Source organism: Mytilus trossulus, chromosome 4 (genome assembly GCF_036588685.1).
Source record: "Mytilus trossulus isolate FHL-02 chromosome 4, PNRI_Mtr1.1.1.hap1, whole genome shotgun sequence".
NCBI lineage: Eukaryota > Metazoa > Mollusca > Bivalvia > Mytilida > Mytilidae > Mytilus > Mytilus trossulus.
Window position 1 is genome coordinate 45,908,748 of NC_086376.1, and position 18,220 is coordinate 45,926,967.

The 18,220-nt window shown below is 33.3% G+C and overlaps 1 protein-coding gene across 3 annotated transcripts in view; it reads right to left on the reverse strand.

The window, feature by feature from the left end:
- LOC134715378 (hepatocyte growth factor receptor-like) overlaps positions 1–18,220 on the reverse strand; it is a 73,650-nt gene that overhangs the window by 9,968 nt on the left and 45,462 nt on the right. For all 3 annotated transcript variants that reach the window (XM_063577525.1, XM_063577527.1, XM_063577528.1), the window contains exons 15-23: positions 16,976–17,069; positions 14,239–14,463; positions 13,739–13,888; positions 12,309–12,495; positions 6,698–6,967; positions 6,159–6,260; positions 5,621–5,802; positions 5,023–5,132; positions 4,443–4,605 (exon numbers count right to left, since the gene is read on the reverse strand). In XM_063577525.1, coding sequence (XP_063433595.1) covers positions 4,443–4,605; positions 5,023–5,132; positions 5,621–5,802; positions 6,159–6,260; positions 6,698–6,967; positions 12,309–12,495; positions 13,739–13,888; positions 14,239–14,463; positions 16,976–17,069 — 1,483 coding nt within the window. The remainder of the gene's footprint in view (positions 1–4,442; positions 4,606–5,022; positions 5,133–5,620; positions 5,803–6,158; positions 6,261–6,697; positions 6,968–12,308; positions 12,496–13,738; positions 13,889–14,238; positions 14,464–16,975; positions 17,070–18,220) is intronic.

Genomic DNA, 18,220 nt, shown 5'->3' on the forward strand with positions numbered 1-18,220 from the left:
ACATCAACCCAACAATGTTAGATCTGTAAATTTGCTTTCGCAAATTTTTGGTTCTTCCCTCGCCGGGATTCGAACCCATGCTACTGTGATATCGTGACACCAAATCGCCTGCACTGCAGCCGTCCCGCTAGACCACACGACCACCTGGGCTCTCAAAAAAAGAGCTTTCGGTGGCCATATGTTACCTTTCCACGTCAGTTTTAATCTAGCGGCGTACTACAGTACATGATATATATTTTTAAAGTTGACATAAAGAAAATGTTGCACTTCGAAATAAGTTTTATAAACCCAAAGCTACATCCTATATATCGATTACGTGAGGGACGCATGGTCAAATGGACACTTTAAAAACAGTATGCTCGCATCATTTTGTAGAGGGACCAATATATATAATAAGCGTTTATGATTGTGTTCTATTTTACAAAGCATTTGGTGACAACATTTATTTTTGATTAAGCAGCTCATAGTGGAATATAGTTGGGAAATCTCAACTGTACATCATGTCCAACTCAACAACAAAACACACCTATTTCTGTACATCCAAGTGTCAATTAACGTCATGTACCAAAATAATATTAAAATGTAAGTGTTTCAGTTTAATTCAGAAAAAAATAGGCAAACAAACATATCTGATTCTCTTCATATTTTTTTGTCGTTCGGAGCGCTTTTCTGGGTTTACATTAATCAAAATTCAGATTATTCCTTTATTCTTGGCCACTGGGTTTTATTTCAAGAAATAATTTATAAAATACGGAATTGAAAGAGAAAAACCATTCAAACGGGAAAACCAACAGTTTAATTTTTATCTCATAATAACGAGATAGGTTAAACTGTTAACAAAACTTTGAATTGTTTGAAAAACTATGCATAATCTATTCATGAATAAATAAAAGCTGTATTTGGCAAAAAAAAAAATCAGAATTTTGAGACTGTTATAGTCTTTTTACATTTTTTTTTATTCGACCGTCACTGATGAGTTTTCCAACTTCTACTGAAATTATCCATGCTCTGTTGCTGTTTTAACACCACAAGATACGAAACACATGTCTAGTGTACAAAATTAAAAAGCAAAACATCTTTGACTATGATGCGTTATCAGTTTCCTTTAATATTCAATATTCATTTTATTTTCTTTGACGTGTGAATATCTGATTAAAAAAATAAAGAATATGTTATTCTTTTGAATATGAAAAAAACATTCAATCAATCATATCTCCTCCTAAATAAAACTACTATAATGACTTCAATCATATTCAAAAGACGTCCATTGTCATTTCAAACTAGTACATTTTTGTTTATTGGCCAGCTGAAGAACGCCTCCTGGTTTGGGAGTTTCTTACTGCATTGATGACCCATTGGTGATCTTCGGTCGTTGCCTGCTTTTTAAACGGGTGGGTGTCTCTTTGACAAATCCCTCATGTCCATTCCTAATTTTTAATTCAATCTGTATAAAGTAAATCCTGTGTCCGCTTTGAGCAAAACCTTTGCTGTATTGATATATGCCCATGTCAAGGAAGCTGTCTTTGTATGGATATGTTGACCGATAAGAATGATGAGATTACAAGTTAAAATGAAGCTAAAATATTCCGATATCGCAAGATTTCGACACCTAAAAGGTCCAACATCCAATTGGTCCGACAGTTTCGATCATTTAGGTTTTACCCTTACGGAATTTAAAAAAAAAGGTTCAATATTAGGATAACCTTAGATATCAAGATATAAAAAAGTAATACTTAGTGCCAAAGAAGCTGAATGTCATCACTAGCGTAATTTAAAAAAAAGTACAAATGACTTTGGCAAGTGTTATTTGATTAATTAGATATATCAAGATACACGGCGGCCGACTAAAGTAAAAATCAAACTTAATTTGACTTTAAATACAATGACTGATCATATTTTCCTTGTGATGTTTTATATTAAAATTGTCACAATTTTGTTGATATAAATATACTACTAGCCCTTAACTCATTTTAGTAATGTTTGTTGGTACTCTTATCATATCTGATACAGTGATGTAAATGAAATTGCGATATGATCCAGACTCAACATATTGCACTACAATAATAAAAAAAATTATGCCCTTTGGTTGTCTGATCTTGAAGCGGTTGGCAGGCTTTCAAACTAACAGGAGACCATACGCTTCCTCAATTTTAATGTACAGCCCATCATGGGATTTTTCTAAACAATTAAAAATACGTCACATGTTATATTTCCCCCTTGCTTCAAATATTTTGTTTCGGGTTATTTTATATCAAATTTGCAGATATGTGTTTGTAAATACATGCAATCAAATGACATGGAGGTAGTATAAGATTTAGATAATGCAAGGGCGACTACAGATACATTTGTGTGACTTAATGGTTGACTTTCAAAGACTCCGAGAGAAAACGTTACGTAACATACGTTACCGTTAAAATCAACCAAAAATAATTCATACTATGATAGAAATATATTTTCCCAACAGTAATACAGCATTCATGTAAAATTGTTTCGTTTTTGCATTTGTTTTGACTCTATTTTTCTTCTGGAAGTATCCGTGAACTGAAATTTCACCCATGACCTTTGACCTCGATTAAAAAAAATATGCACCATAATTTCTTTTGACGACTGGGATTTTTAGAAAGTACACATTCTTAGCTTTCCATTGATTTATAATTTGGCCGTGTGTTAGGTAGGTGCATTAAAAATGTAAATTTGGCTCTCATATCACTCGCCTAAAATACTTTATGCATGAATATTTAAAATGGAAAGTTATGTAAAGAAAAATTTGCAAACAAGAAATACTCGAGGTAGCACGCATTGTCGGTGAAAATGAAGATCAATGAACAACAGGAAGGCGGGGTACAATTACTTATCATAAGTCCAATAAATAAATTCAACACCATAACCAAAAAAAAATACTCAAGATACATAATTTAGATCTAAGTGTTTGATAATTTTGTTGATCTTTATTATTGTTACTTACGCTTACACAATTAAATAATTAAAATTGTCACATGGTGTCTTCTTATGTCATGAATTACAATGTATGTTAATTTATAATGAAAGATTGCCTGAAAATGTTATCTTGGCATGCCATACTTGATGGAAATGCGGACGTGAAAGAAAGCACTTTTCACAAAACCACAAAAGTGCTAACGGAGATTAAAACATTCCGATGCGACGATTTTGTCAATTATGAAACAAAATGCGTATAGGCAGCGTTTAAGTATGAACCAGTTATTAGTCTTTATTCATTTATGAGTACGTTCCCAAAATTTTCTCTGAAATTTGTCCCAGTTCCGTCTAATTTTGAGTCAAAATTCGACGGTCTGCTAAACTGTCTAGTATACTTGTATTCTATTGTGCTTTCCAAATCGCAGTTGGAAGATTTATGCGATAGGAAAAACAACTTGTATCGTATTGTTCATCAACAGGTGCGTTGGCCGAGAATCTCTTACGTCAGAACTTTTGTGACGTCATGTAATAATTTTATTTAAAAGTAAAAGGTGTTCTTAAAATTTGTCTGAACTGATTTTTTTTTCACTTCAATATTACACAATAACAAGCAATGCAACTGTAAAAAACATCTAAGAATAATTTTAATGTGTGTGGCAACTGGAACGGCATCATTTCTCTGTGTAGGTCTTTTCAAATCATCATAAAGCAAAATTGTTTAAACTTCTATGCTAGCTTCAGAAAATCTTTACCTAGCCTGAAATTCTATATATATGGTTCACCGTGAAATTCACTATTCATGCGTGGTTTATATGTTTACTACACATCATACAACATATGGGCAGCCATATTTAGCCTCTGAATAAGAACTTATCCGAACCCTCAGACACTGGACAAATTTTGTCCGTGGTTAAGCTATTTTATCCACTGGATAATTTTTGAACAACCGGATTTGTCCAGTGGACAAAAGTTATCCCATGGATACAGACTTTATCCTGTGGATAACTTTATCCAGCCTTTTGAACAACCGGGCCCTGTTGTTAAATTATTTTCTTTCATCTTTAAAATATCATCTTTGTTGTAGAAAATATTGTACTATCCTGAATAGCATCAAGATGTAAAACAGTTGTACTTTTTGGCCAATGAATTTGATGGAAAAATATTATAATAGATGCCACTGAATAGGTTCTGTCACATTCATTCCTGCACATTATAAGTATCGAATATCGTCTAATATCAAAATCTACTAACTGTGAAGATTTGAGTCAAGAGTGCTGTATGGAGTAGCATGTTTTAGTTTACCATTGGATACCTTCCTGCAACATCTATGAGGAACAACAGTAAAAAATTTGTTACTAAATAGATTTCCTATTGGAATTTTTAAAACAAGGACTTAATAAACTGTTATCCCACTTATAATTCATATAATTGTTGTCTCAAGTACATCGTCCCCTATATTCTTTCTTTTTCCAGTAGAAATACTTAATTTAAAAATCTGTCCATACCACATCAGATGAAATGTCATAATATCCCATCTTAAGACTTTCTAAAGCCATCCATCTAACTGGAAGATATCTTTGTCTTAGCTGATCATACAGGTACTCTGTGGGATAAAGATTCCAGGAAAATGATGAATCAGAAATCTTTATTAATCCATCTGCACATACCCTAAAATGTACAATTTGTTCATCAACAAACTTCCTAATTGAAACATCAGGCTAAAGTTACTTTGCATCAAACAAATCTACATTTAGTAAGGTGTATTACCTTTGTGGAATGATTTTTCCTCATTTAACTCTATTTAATGGATAAGCAAGAGATGCAGTTACTCATTTTCAGAACATGTTGACACACTGAAATAAGGTGATCCATAAAAAATTATTTTGGTCTCTTGTGGCAAGTTGTCTCATTGGCAATCATATCACATCATCTTATTTATATTGACACACAGAAATAAGGTGATCCATTAAAAATTATAGATCATTTTATTTTGAACAATCACAAATTTTGAATTCTTTTTGTATTATGATTGTTTATTGATGTAAACTTAAATAATGAACTCTTTATGGTATTTCTCTAACTTACACACAGTTCCTTGTAGCCAGATCTTTATGAACCATGTTTTCATTGGAAAGGTAAGTCATTCCCTGTGCAACTTGCAGACACATCTCAAGTAACTGTTTTACTGTAAAGTCCTGTCAAAAGTTTACAGAATGAGAACTACAAAATAATCTTTTATTAAAATAGCATTACATAATCGTAAAAATATGAGATCGAACAATAATAAGTTTACCCTGTTATTATTAAACAACACTGTATAAGTGTATAAATATTTTGTTTGATTCAGGAAAACTTGATTTTTGTGAATCTTCATTTAGTTTTTTTGCCAAAGTCTACATACAGTCGCAGACCTGTGATTTTTTTTTATTTTGTTGAACATTTGAATTCATTGATCATCTGTACATTAACAACCATGAAAATTGGTATCCAACAACTACATACATTTTGACTTATTATAAGCCAACTACTGATCCCACAAAGAGTAGTTGCAAGAATTCTTCAGAGAGCTCTTTGGAAGAAAGATACCCATTTATGCATTTTCAGCTAGCCAGTACAAGCAGCTTAAAAGAAAATCTCAAATTAAATTCAAAAGTTCAGTTCAATAAAAATAATCTATACTCACATGCTTGGCATCATTTAAATATTCTTTAAATCCTCTACTGTAGGCAGGATAAAACTCATAGAATCTATTTTGGTCTACAGAAATACCCAGCATTCTTTGTATATTGTCATGGAAACTGTCTTGGAACTTCATACATTCCAACAATCCATTATTTACCCAAGCAGGGTACTTGTTATCAACCACTGCAAAAATATAAAAATATTCTTATTGTCACGAATCATATATATTTTACTTAATTTCATGGTAGGGTATAATTGAAAAAGGTAACTGCTATAGAACTTTTTCTTCAGTGGTTTTTAATCGTAAATTTGAAATTGTACCTTTGATTGTTTCTTATACACCATCAAGACCTAATTATTACAGAAAATCTGTATCACAATCTGTCTTTAACTTTATCATTCATGTCTGTTTTTTATATTCTATATAATAAGATATTTGTGGGGTGTGAGTGATCTGTCTTAAAACTTTCTGTGATATTTTAAGTGGACTTTTATTTGATTGGTGATCTCATTTCATTTGACTATGATAAAATACTTACTCAATTCCTTTAATGTTTTTACATTGGTTTTGATTATCAACTCTTTGCCAGCATTTGGAGAATTTTTACTGAATGTTCCATTTAATACCCGTATCTCAGTTCCTGTAATGGAAATGATCCCAATGATTATTACAATTAAAAACTTTTCATATTTCAGGTTTGAAATGAAAATGTGATGCAACTCATCTAACTTGTTCATGATAACTTTTTATGGAAAAATTCCCTTCGAGAATATTTATGGTTTGTACTCCAGAAAGAAAAAAAAATTCTTGAAAATAACATGCTTAGACATTTTAGATAAATACATGACCAAAAATATATACTGAAAAAGCAGAAATTTTTCATAGAGGATTTATTTTTGAATATTTAGTGGAAAGAATATATCCACGAAAATAAAAAACCCACAAAATTTAACCTCCATATAATACCACTTACATTTAAGGAAACCACAAAATTAAATTCCCCTTGAAATCTTTTAGAGAGACAAAATCATAAAATTTTAACTCCACAATTATTAATGTTTCTACAGTATTGCATACCTTTGAGTGTACACACTTTCCCCGGCTCTATATTTTGTCTATCTGATATACTCTTTTCAATCTTTTCTCTTACTGAACTTTCTATTTTATGGAGGAAATCATCAGAACAGTCTGTTTCATCATAACTCAAAGCTTGTTCTAAATGACGTTTCTCAGAATACATTCTATTAGGAAAGCTGGGTACATCTTCTTTTTGTATTAAGTTAGTTGTACTAGGTGAAGTGCTTCCTGCATTGTACATTGGTATATCATATCCATTCTGGACTGGATCTGAAAATACATATGTAATTCAACAATAAGAAATTAAAAGCTACCATAATTAATACCATATAGACATTTCAAAATATCAGTGGTGTTCACAACTAAATGTTGGAAATTCAAATGTATCAAAAACAAACAAAAAACAATATAAGAACAGAATTCCAATGTGCACATATTTTATATTTCCAAGGGTCATAATTCTTTTAGAAAAAGTCAATAGTCCACTATTATAGTACTTGTCTGAGATGTTGCTGATATTAAATTACAGTTTAAGTTTTAAAGAATCTGACAAGATATGTACCTGTGAGAGTGCTAACGAGGCCATTTTTTTTAAATTTGATATTTCCAAGGCCCATTACTCTTTTAAACTAGAGGCTCTAAAGAGCCTGTGTCGCTCACCTTGGTATATGTGAATATTAAACAAAGGAAGCAGATGAATTCCTGACAAAATTGTGTTTTGTTGATGGTGATGTGTTTTTAAATCTTACTTTACTTAACAGTCTTGATGCTTACAATTATCTCTATCTATAATGAAATTGGCCCAGTAGTATCAGTGGAAATGTTGATTAAAAATTTACAAATTTTATGAAAATTGTTAAAAATTGACTATAAAGGACAATAACTCCTTAGGGGGTCAATTGACCATTTCGGTCATGTTGACTTATTTATAGATCCTACTTTGCTGAACATTATTGCTGTTTACAGTTTATCTTTATCTATAATAATATTCAAGATAATAACCAAAAACAGCAAAATTTCCTTAAAATTACCGATTCACGGGCAGCAACCCAACAACAGGTTGTCAGATTCATCTTCCAATTACAGGGCAGATAGATATTGATCTGATAAACAAATTCACCCCAAGTCAGATTGCTCTAAATGCTTTAGTTTTGAGTTATAAGCCAAAAACTGCATTTTACCCCTATGTTCTATTTTTAGCCTTTGTGGCCATCTTGGTTGGTTGACCTGGTCACGCCACACATTTTTTCAACTAGATACCCCAAAGATGATTGTTGCCAAGTTTGGATTAATTTGGCCCAGTAGTTTCAGAGGAGAAGATTTTTGTAAAGATAACTAAGATTTACGAAAAAAATGGTTAAAAATTGACTATAAAGGGCAATAACTCCTAAACGGGTCAACTGACCATTTCGGTCATGTTGACTTATTTGTAGATAATACTTTGTTGAACATTATTGCTGTTTACAGTTTATCTCTATCTTTAATAATATTCAAGATAAAAACCAAAAACAGCAAAATTTCCTTAAAATTACCAATTCAGGGGCAGCAACCCAACAACCAATTGACCGATTCATCTGAAAATTTCAGGGCAGATAGATCTTGACCTGATAAACATATTTACCCCATGTCAGATTTGCTCTTAATGCTTTGGTTTTTGAGTTATAAGCCAAAAACTGCATTTTACCCCTATGTTCTATTTTTAGCCCTGGTGGCCTTCTTGGTTGGTTGACCGGGTCACGCCACACATTTTTTGAACTAGACACCCCAATGATGATTGTGGCCAAGTTTGGTTTGATTTGGCCCAGTAGTTTCAGAGGAGAAGATTTTTGTAAAAGTTAACAACGACGACGGACGCTGGACGCAAAGTGATGGGAAAAGCTCACTTGGCCCTTCGGGCCAGGTGAGCTAAAAAAGTCCAGCATCCACCATTGACATATAACTTGTCCAAGTTATTGCTGATATTAACCTATTAGTATAATTTTTATAAAAATCGGGCAATAATTGTACCTGGTGAGAACGCTATCTAGCCAGACAGATAGACACACACCATGTATTTCCATGTCCCCCACAACGTGTTACAAAAGAGTCTCCGGTGAGATATCATAAAATGTCTTGAAAAATCTTGCTAGACCTTTAACTGCTTAAGACCTCTTTTTAGGTGTCGCTTCTCTTCTTTCCACAATAAATTAATCATCATGCCTCTGTGTCCTATGGGTACAGTGCATAATCGCATTTGTCATCCATTCATTTGATTATTCAGATTGAGTTATTTTGGGTGAGAAAAGAGAAAAAGACGTCCGGATATGTTTCCGTCATTGGGCGAAATTTTAAGTCAGATTAGACTTCCGGTTTGCGTTTTTGTGTATACTTTGAACATACATTAATACTACAAATACAGTGTATTATAATTTTCTGTCTTATATCCATCATTGGATGAAATGTAAGTCAGATTAGACCTCCGGTTTGCGATTTTCTGTATACTTTGAGACAAACACATATACTACGAATAAAGTGTATTTTCTGTCTGATATCATTTTCAAGTTTACTATCCTCGGCAGTCACAGGGTTTATTTAATAGAGAGGGTCTGAATAATATACCAATGACTAATGTGGATCAATTATTAAACTGCGAATTGACTGTTAAAAGAAAATGCACCTTCGGGACGTCTGGAACGGGTGTTTTTAAGATCGAAATTTCAGGATTGACCATTTTGGGATCCGGGATTTCTTTTTTCGAATTTCGGGATGTCGAGATATTTAATTTGTATAATAAATTCAGAACCTCGGGATTTCATGTTTTTAATCCTGGGATATTGGGATATGGTCCCCTCCGCAGTAGCGGATCCAGACATTTTCATAGGCAGGGGCCCATTGACTGCCTAAGAGGAGCCCGCTCCGGTCATGCCTCAGTGATTCCCTATAAAAGCAATCAATTATATTCCAGAAAAGGGGGGGGGCAGGTCTCCTAAATCCGCCTCTGCCCCAACCCCCCCCTTTAATGAATGTTCATAATATACATATAAGCGCTAAAATTATTCATGAGTCATTAAAATCAATAGAGAACAAACCAAAACTAGAGGCTCACCTTGGTCTATGTGAATATTAAACAAAGGACACAGATGGATTCATGACAAAATTGTGTTTTGGTGATAGTGATGTGTTTGTAGATCTTACTTTACTAAACATTCTTGCTGCTTACAATTATCTGTATCTATAATTAACTATGTCCAGTTAGTTTCAGTGGAAAATGATAGTGAAAATTGACTATAAAGGGCAATAACTCCTTAGGAAGTCAATTGACCATTTTGGTCATATTGACTTATTTGTAAATCTTACTTTGCTAAACATTATTGCTGTTTACAGTTTATCTCTATCTATAATAATATTCAAGATATTAACCAAAAACAGCAAAATTTCCTTAAAATTACCAATTCAGGGGCAGCAACAACGGGTTGTCCAATTTGTCTGAAAATTTCAGGGCAGATAGATCTTGGCCTAAATGTCAATTTTACCCCTTGTCAGTTTTGCTCTTAATGCTTTGGTTTTTGAGTTATAAGCCAAAAACTGCATTTTAACCTATGTTCTATTTTTAGCCATGGCAGCCATCTTGGATGGTTGGCCGGGTTGTCGGACACATTTTTAAAACTAGATACCCCAATGATGATTGTGGCCAAGTTTGGTTAAATTTGGCCCAGTAGTTTCAGAGGAGAAGATTTTTGTAAAAGTTAATGACGACAGACAACGACGGACGCCAAGTGATGAGAAAAGCTCACTTGGCCCTTCGGGCCAGGTGAGCTAAAAAAAGGATTTTTTTGTGGAAAAAGGAGGAGCCTGGCAAGAAAAACAATCATCCTGTCCCAAATTACCTATGACTTTTGATATCTTTTCTGAAATTCTCAAGTCACTAAATGTTTTACAAAAAAAAGATGATGTGGTATGAATGCCAATGAGACAGCTCTCCACAAGAGACCAAAATGACACCGAAATTAACATTTAAAGGTCACCTTATGGCCTTCAACAATAAGCAAAAGCCGATACTGCATAGTCTGATATAAAAAGCCCCGAAATGACAATGTAAAACAATACAAATGAGAAAACTAATAGCCTTATTTATGTACAAAAAATGACCGAAGAACAAATATCACGGTACCACTGAATTACAGGCTCCCGACTGGAATGTTCATAATACATGTACACTAAATGTATGTTCATAATGAAATCATAATGAAATTAATAGAAAACAAACAAGAGGCTGTCACAACGACAGAAAACCGAATTTATTAGCATTTATTTGTGTCCTGGCAATATCACAAGAACCATTACTGATGATTGGTGAAAGTTAAAATCGTCATTATTGAACTTGACCTCTATTTTGTCATCAGTAACAACATATTAAAATTTGAAAAGCTTTGGTTGAATGGTTCAAAAGAAAATGCACAGACACGACTGGAAACACCATTTTTCAATCTTTCAAGAACCATAACTTCTGAACGGTAAAAGTCAAAATCGTCATTATTGAACTTGACCTCCATTTTGTCACCAATAACAACATATTAAAATTTGGGAAGCTTTGGTAGAACAGTTCATGCGTAAATGCACGGACCAACTAGAAACGCCATTTTTCAATCTTTCAAGAACCATAACTCCTGAACGGTAAAAGTCAAAATAGTCATTATTGAACTTGACCTCCATTTTGTCACCAGTAACAACATATTAAAATTTGGGAAGCTTTGGTAGAACTGTTCATGCGTAAATGCACGGACACGACTGGAAATGCCATTTTTCAATCTTTCAAGAACCATAACTCCTGAACGGTAAAAGTCAAAATGGCCATTATTGAACTTGACCTTCATTTAGTTGTCAGTAACAACATATTAAAATTTTAAAAGCTTTGGTTGAACGGTTCTTGAGTTAATGCACGGACAACATTTGATTGCCGCCCGCCTGACCGACCGACCGACCGACAGCCCGCCCGCCCTCCCTGCCGCCCGCCGAGCATCCCCAATTTAATAACCGACATTTTTGTCACAAAAATCCAGTTAAAAATGGGAATTTTGGAAATGAAGGAGGGGGTTTAAAAAAAACAATTTCCTGACCCCAAGTACCTATGACTTTTGATACTTTTCCTGAAAAGATTCTCAAGTCATTAAATCTTTTACAAAATTCTTCCTACAACACTTTACATCCTTTCAAATACGCTCTGAATGCCCGCGAGTTCGTGGATGTGTTCTAGTAATTTTTACAAGATGAAAATTTAGCTATATTTAACCAGGTTGGCATATATTCTTTTTAATTTCAAGATGCCATTTCAAAAAGCTTTGATTTGAAATTCTTAAATAATGGGATGAAAATTTCACTATTATGTTAAAGAATATAAAGTATTCACTAAACAGGACGTTTATAAGTTAAGATTATGAAAACATATCAAACAGTATATTATAAATTTCAAATTTCTTATTCTTTTTTCCATCAAATTCCCCTGAAATAAGGAATAAAGTTTTCCACAAAGTTAATAACTTTCAAACTTGTGACTGAACTGATTTTTTGAACAATCAGGTAAGTTTGAGTTACTTCCGTTTAGTCTCTTACCCAACAAACAACCATTACTTACTCTTGGAAGTGCTGCTGTAGCAATCTTTACTTTTCCTTCGTCGACAACAACAACAACAAATTACAATAACTAACATCAAAACAACAAGAGCGCCAGCACCAATCGCTATTCCAATAAACTCTATTGTATCCCAGAATAATATAAGTTTGATTGTCCCTGCTGCATGATTAAAATTTCCAATTTTTACCTTAAAAAAAATGATGAATTAAATGTATGTGTTAGAAAAATCAGAAATTGTCATAGATATAGGAAGATGTGGCATGCACATTTAATGTAGCAATTATAGATAAACAGATAAAAATGTGAGATATATTAATGCAATTTCAGCAATATAGCATCAATATAATGACAATCAGAAACTAAGTATGAATATATTTGTTGCCAATTATTTTTAAATTAAGCATTTTTCTTACTAACTAACATAGATAAGAAAAATAAACTTATGTATACTGACTGCAGTACATTCTTAGGGTAAGATATGAATGATACACTAATTGAAAATTATTATAATTTTTTTGGGGAATATCAGACAAGCAATTTTAATTTAGTTTCAATCCAGATTTGACAGCTATTGCATGCCCTTCTATTTGTTCAAATAGGTCTGTACTCTGTGAACCATGAAATCAAGGTCTAAATCTTAATTGTCAGCCACTAAAATCAATAGATCTAAAGCATCGATAAAGTATCTGACTGTTTATATAATGGAAAATTCATTGTTTTCTCTTTCTATTTTTATAGGAATAAACAAGAATGTGTCCCAAGTAAACGGATGCCCATCCCCATTATCATTTTCTATATATGTTCAGTGTACCCTGAAAATGAGATAAAATCTCAAATTTGGTATTCAAATTAGAAAGACATGTTTATTTAGTTTCAAGTCAATTGGACCTCAACTTCATCAAAAACTAGCTTGACCAAAAACCAAAACCAAAACTTAAACCCGAAACAGGACGAATGGACGGATAGACAGGCAAACGTACAGAACAGACGTATGGATGCACAGACCAAAAAACATAATGCCCATAAATGGGGCATAAAAATAGCAGGAAATGAGTAGAATATATATGACAAGCAAAACACACACCAAAAAATCAGATTCATAGATTCTCATATAAAAAATAAGATGATGTGGTATGATTGCCAACTAGACAACTATCCACAAGAAACCAAATGACACAGAAATTAACAACTGCAGGTCACAGTGTGGCCTTAACAATGAGCAAAGCCCATACCACATAGCCAGCTATAAAAGGTACATATTTACCTACATTTACTCAATATAAAATGTGTTTGCAAAATAAAAAAATCTTCATGTCCAAACTCTTTACCAGCAAAAAGTATGTTATAAAATAGTAATTTCCTACATTCCCAAAATTTCAAGAGAGAATGGTGAGAACCTAAAAAATATTTTAATATCTTTACATTCATACCATTACTTTGGCAGCATCCAAACTGACACCAGGAAAGTCAAGGTCAGGTTTACATTCAATTCTTTCATTTGTTGAACTTTCTATTTTACAGTTAATACTTCCAATCATTATCTTTAAGCTTCCTTCACAAGCCTCCTTCAGTCTAGTACCCTGTAATACAAATGATTTTTGATAACTGAAAATTAAATTACTTCTTAAATTTCCCATAAAGGGTACTTTTATATCCAGGCAACTTGCTTAATCTTTTGTTAAAACATTGATAATGTTACAAATTTCTTTAATATAAACAATTTTAAAAAATGAATTTGTGTTAATGGACAGAAGACAAGCTTTTCAGTTGTTTGTGTTTTGTTCATTCTAAATGTTTTAAACCTTGCCTCATGTATATCTCCAATGTATTTTTTTTTTACATATTTAATGCAGTCTTAAAATTTAAGTTGAAGATTAAAAGTGCATTTACAAATGTTTCAATGGTTAGCTTCAAATAACATTTATCCTACCTGAATTATAATATTATCCGAAAACAACATTTTGTAATCATCAAAACTCTTGGATTGAACAGTTGGATCACTTGTTATGTTAAAAAATGCCTGAGGAAAGTTTGTAGATAAATCTTCATACATTGTAACCCCATCTAAAATAAGTCCATATTTGATACTGGTACCAATGGTTCCTTGAGGTGATTCACATACTAGGGTAGTTAATCCAACAGGTCTACAGTTTGTCTGAAAAATAAATCACTAACATTCAAGAATATCGCTTGTTCTAATTGTTGACTTCACTTTTCTATAATATTTAAAAATTTCGGTGCATCTAAGAGCTCTTTAGATTTAAACCAAAAAAAATCATCCCGAATATGTAAAACTTGGATCTTCCTTTATTTATCTACATCAACTTAATTTAAAAACGTGATGCTGTCTGGATTGTGATGTCACATTGTACTTACTGTTGATTGTTGATGCCTTATGTGTTCAAGAACATGAAGAGGATTAAGTAAGTAACTTACTGTGATATTATCATTGCCTGGGATGTAGGATAGTAACTTAGGCTGGTATACACTGTTTAATGATGTTCCCTGGATTGTAATGTCACATGGTACTTACTGTAATATAAACCACGCCTGTCATGTAGGATATTAACTTAGGCTGGTATACACTGTTATATGATCTTCCCTGGATTGTAATGTCACATAGTACTTACTGTGATATAAACCACGCCTGTAATGTAGGATATTAACTTAGGCTGGTATACACTGTTTAATGATGTTCCCTGGATTGTGATGTCACATAGTACTTACTGTGATATAAACCACACCTGTAATGTAGGATATTAACTTAGGCTGGTATACACTGTTTAATGATGTTCCCTGGATTGTGATGTCACATGGTACTTACTGTGATATAAACCACGCCTGTCATGTAGGATAGTAACTTAGGCTGGTATACACTGTTATATGATCTTCCCTGGATTGTAATGTCACATGGTACTTACTGTGATATAAACCACGCCTGTAATGTAGGATATTAACTTAGGCTGGTATACACTGTTATATGATCTTCCCTGGATTGTAATGTCACATGGTACTTACTGTAATATAAACCACACCTGTCATGTAGGATATTAACTTAGGCTGGTATACACTGTTTAATGATGTTCCCTGGATTGTGATGTCACATAGTACTTACTGTGATATAAACCACGCCTGTAATGTAGGATATTAACTTAGGCTGGTATACACTGTTATATGATCTTCCCTGGATTGTAATGTCACATGGTACTTACTGTAATATAAACCACACCTGTCATGTAGGATATTAACTTAGGCTGGTATACACTGTTTAATGATGTTCCCTGGATTGTGATGTCACATAGTACTTACTGTGATATAAACCACGCCTGTCATGTAGGATAGTAACTTAGGCTGGTATACACTGTTTAATGATGTTCCCTGGATTGTAATGTCACATGGTACTTACTGTAATATAAACCACGCCTGTCATGTAGGATATTAACTTAGGCTGGTATACACTGTTTAATGATGTTCCCTGGATTGTGATGTCACATAGTACTTACTGTGATATAAACCACGCCTGTCATGTAGGATAGTAACTTAGGCTGGTATACACTGTTTAATGATGTTCCCTGGATTGTGATGTCACATAGTACTTACTGTGATATAAACCACGCCTGTAATGTAGGATATTAACTTAGGCTGGTATACACTGTTTAATGATGTTCCCTGGATTGTGATGTCACATAGTACTTACTGTGATATAAACCACGCCTGTCATGTAGGATATTAACTTAGGCTGGTATACACTGTTATATGATCTTCCCTGGATTGTAATGTCACATGGTACTTACTGTGATATAAACCACGCCTGTCATGTAGGATATTAACTTAGGCTGGTATACACTGTTTAATGATGTTCCCTGGATTGTGATGTCACATAGTACTTACTGTGATATAAACCACGCCTGTCATGTAGGATATTAACTTAGGCTGGTATACACTGTTATATGATCTTCCCTGGATTGTAATGTCACATGGTACTTACTGTGATATAAACCACGCCTGTCATGTAGGATAGTAACTTAGGCTGGTATACACTGTTTAATGATGTTCCCTGGATTGTGATGTCACATGGTACTTACTGTGATATAAACCACGCCTGTCATGTAGGATAGTAACTTAGGCTGGTATACACTGTTTAATGATGTTCCCTGGATTGTAATGTCACATGGTACTTACTGTGATATAAACCACGCCTGTCATGTAGGATATTAACTTAGGCTGGTATACACTGTTTAATGATGTTCCCTGGATTGTGATGTCACATAGTACTTACTGTGATATAAACCACGCCTGTCATGTAGGATATTAACTTAGGCTGGTATACACTGTTATATGATCTTCCCTGGATTGTAATGTCACATGGTACTTACTGTGATATAAACCACGCCTGTCATGTAGGATAGTAACTTAGGCTGGTATACACTGTTTAATGATGTTCCCTGGATTGTAATGTCACATGGTACTTACTGTGATATAAACCACGCCTGTCATGTAGGATATTAACTTAGGCTGGTATACACTGTTATATGATGTTCCCTGGATTGTGATGTCACATAGTACTTACTGTGATATTATCATTGCCTGGGATGTAGGATAGTAACTTAGGCTGGTATACACTGTTTAATGATGTTCCCTGGATTGTGATGTCACATAGTACTTACTGTGATATTATCATTGCCTGTCATGTAGGATATTAACTTAGGCTGGTATACACTGTTTAATGATGTTCCCTGGATTGTGATGTCACATCCACCACTGAAATTATAAATTAAGATCAGATCTATATTCAAAGCATGTAACTCAAGATGAAACTCTATCAGTGTTTCAATTAAGTGCTTTACTCTATTGTACATTTGAAACATGTCTCAGTTTAATATTAAATGGAATAGGACAAAGATTGAACATAAGAAAAAGTACAGCAAACAAGTTAGCTAGAAAGTTAAAATTAGTTCTATTTCATTATCAGATTTTCTTCTTTCTTTTTTTATTTCTTTCAATTCATGTTATCCTCATATCCTAAAAATAACAAAACAAATAAAACAGATTTGCAGCATTGAATATTTCATTAGAAAAATGAAGGCAATGCAATTACATCTATAGTTATTTTTTCCAAGGAGCATAACTCAATATTTGATCTGCACTTATTTTTTAAATTGGTTGGAGACATTTAAGACAATGCTTACATCAACCTTTGATATAAATTTGATAAACGTTTAGCAGAAAATGTACACATGAAACAGGCAGATAGATCACTAACCTGATTAACATTTGAACCCCATGTCAGATTTGCTCTAAATGCTTCGGTTTCAGAGATATAAGCCAAAATCTACATTTTACCCCTTTGTTCTATTTAATCCATGGCACCATCTTGGTTGGTTGGCTGGGTTATCAGGCACATTTTCAAACTAGATACTCAAATGATGGTTATGGCCAAGTTTAGTTAAATTTGGCCTAGTAGTTTCAGAGGATAAGATTTTTGTAAAAGTTTTAAAACAACTACAGACGACAAACGACAATGACTATGGAAGCTGGATGCCAAGTAATGAGAAAAGCGCACTTGCCCATTCGGACAAGGTGAGCTATAAAAAAGTGACTTTACAAAGATTAAAGAATCATGAGAATGAGGTCAAGGTCATATAAGATGCCCTTCAGACATTCACAAAATATAGTTTGCCTATTACTTATAGCATCTCAGATACTGTTAAGACCACTTTAAGTTAACCTTAATCACTGATCCATAAAATGAGGTTGAGGTTAATTGAACTCTTAAAGACATGTAGACCTTTCAAGGAAGCCATGTACCTAATATAATTATCCTATTACATGTATTCATAATAAGTAGATATTTCACATGTAAAAAATAACAACTTTTTCAAGCAATCAATTAACCTTTAAAATGAGGTCAA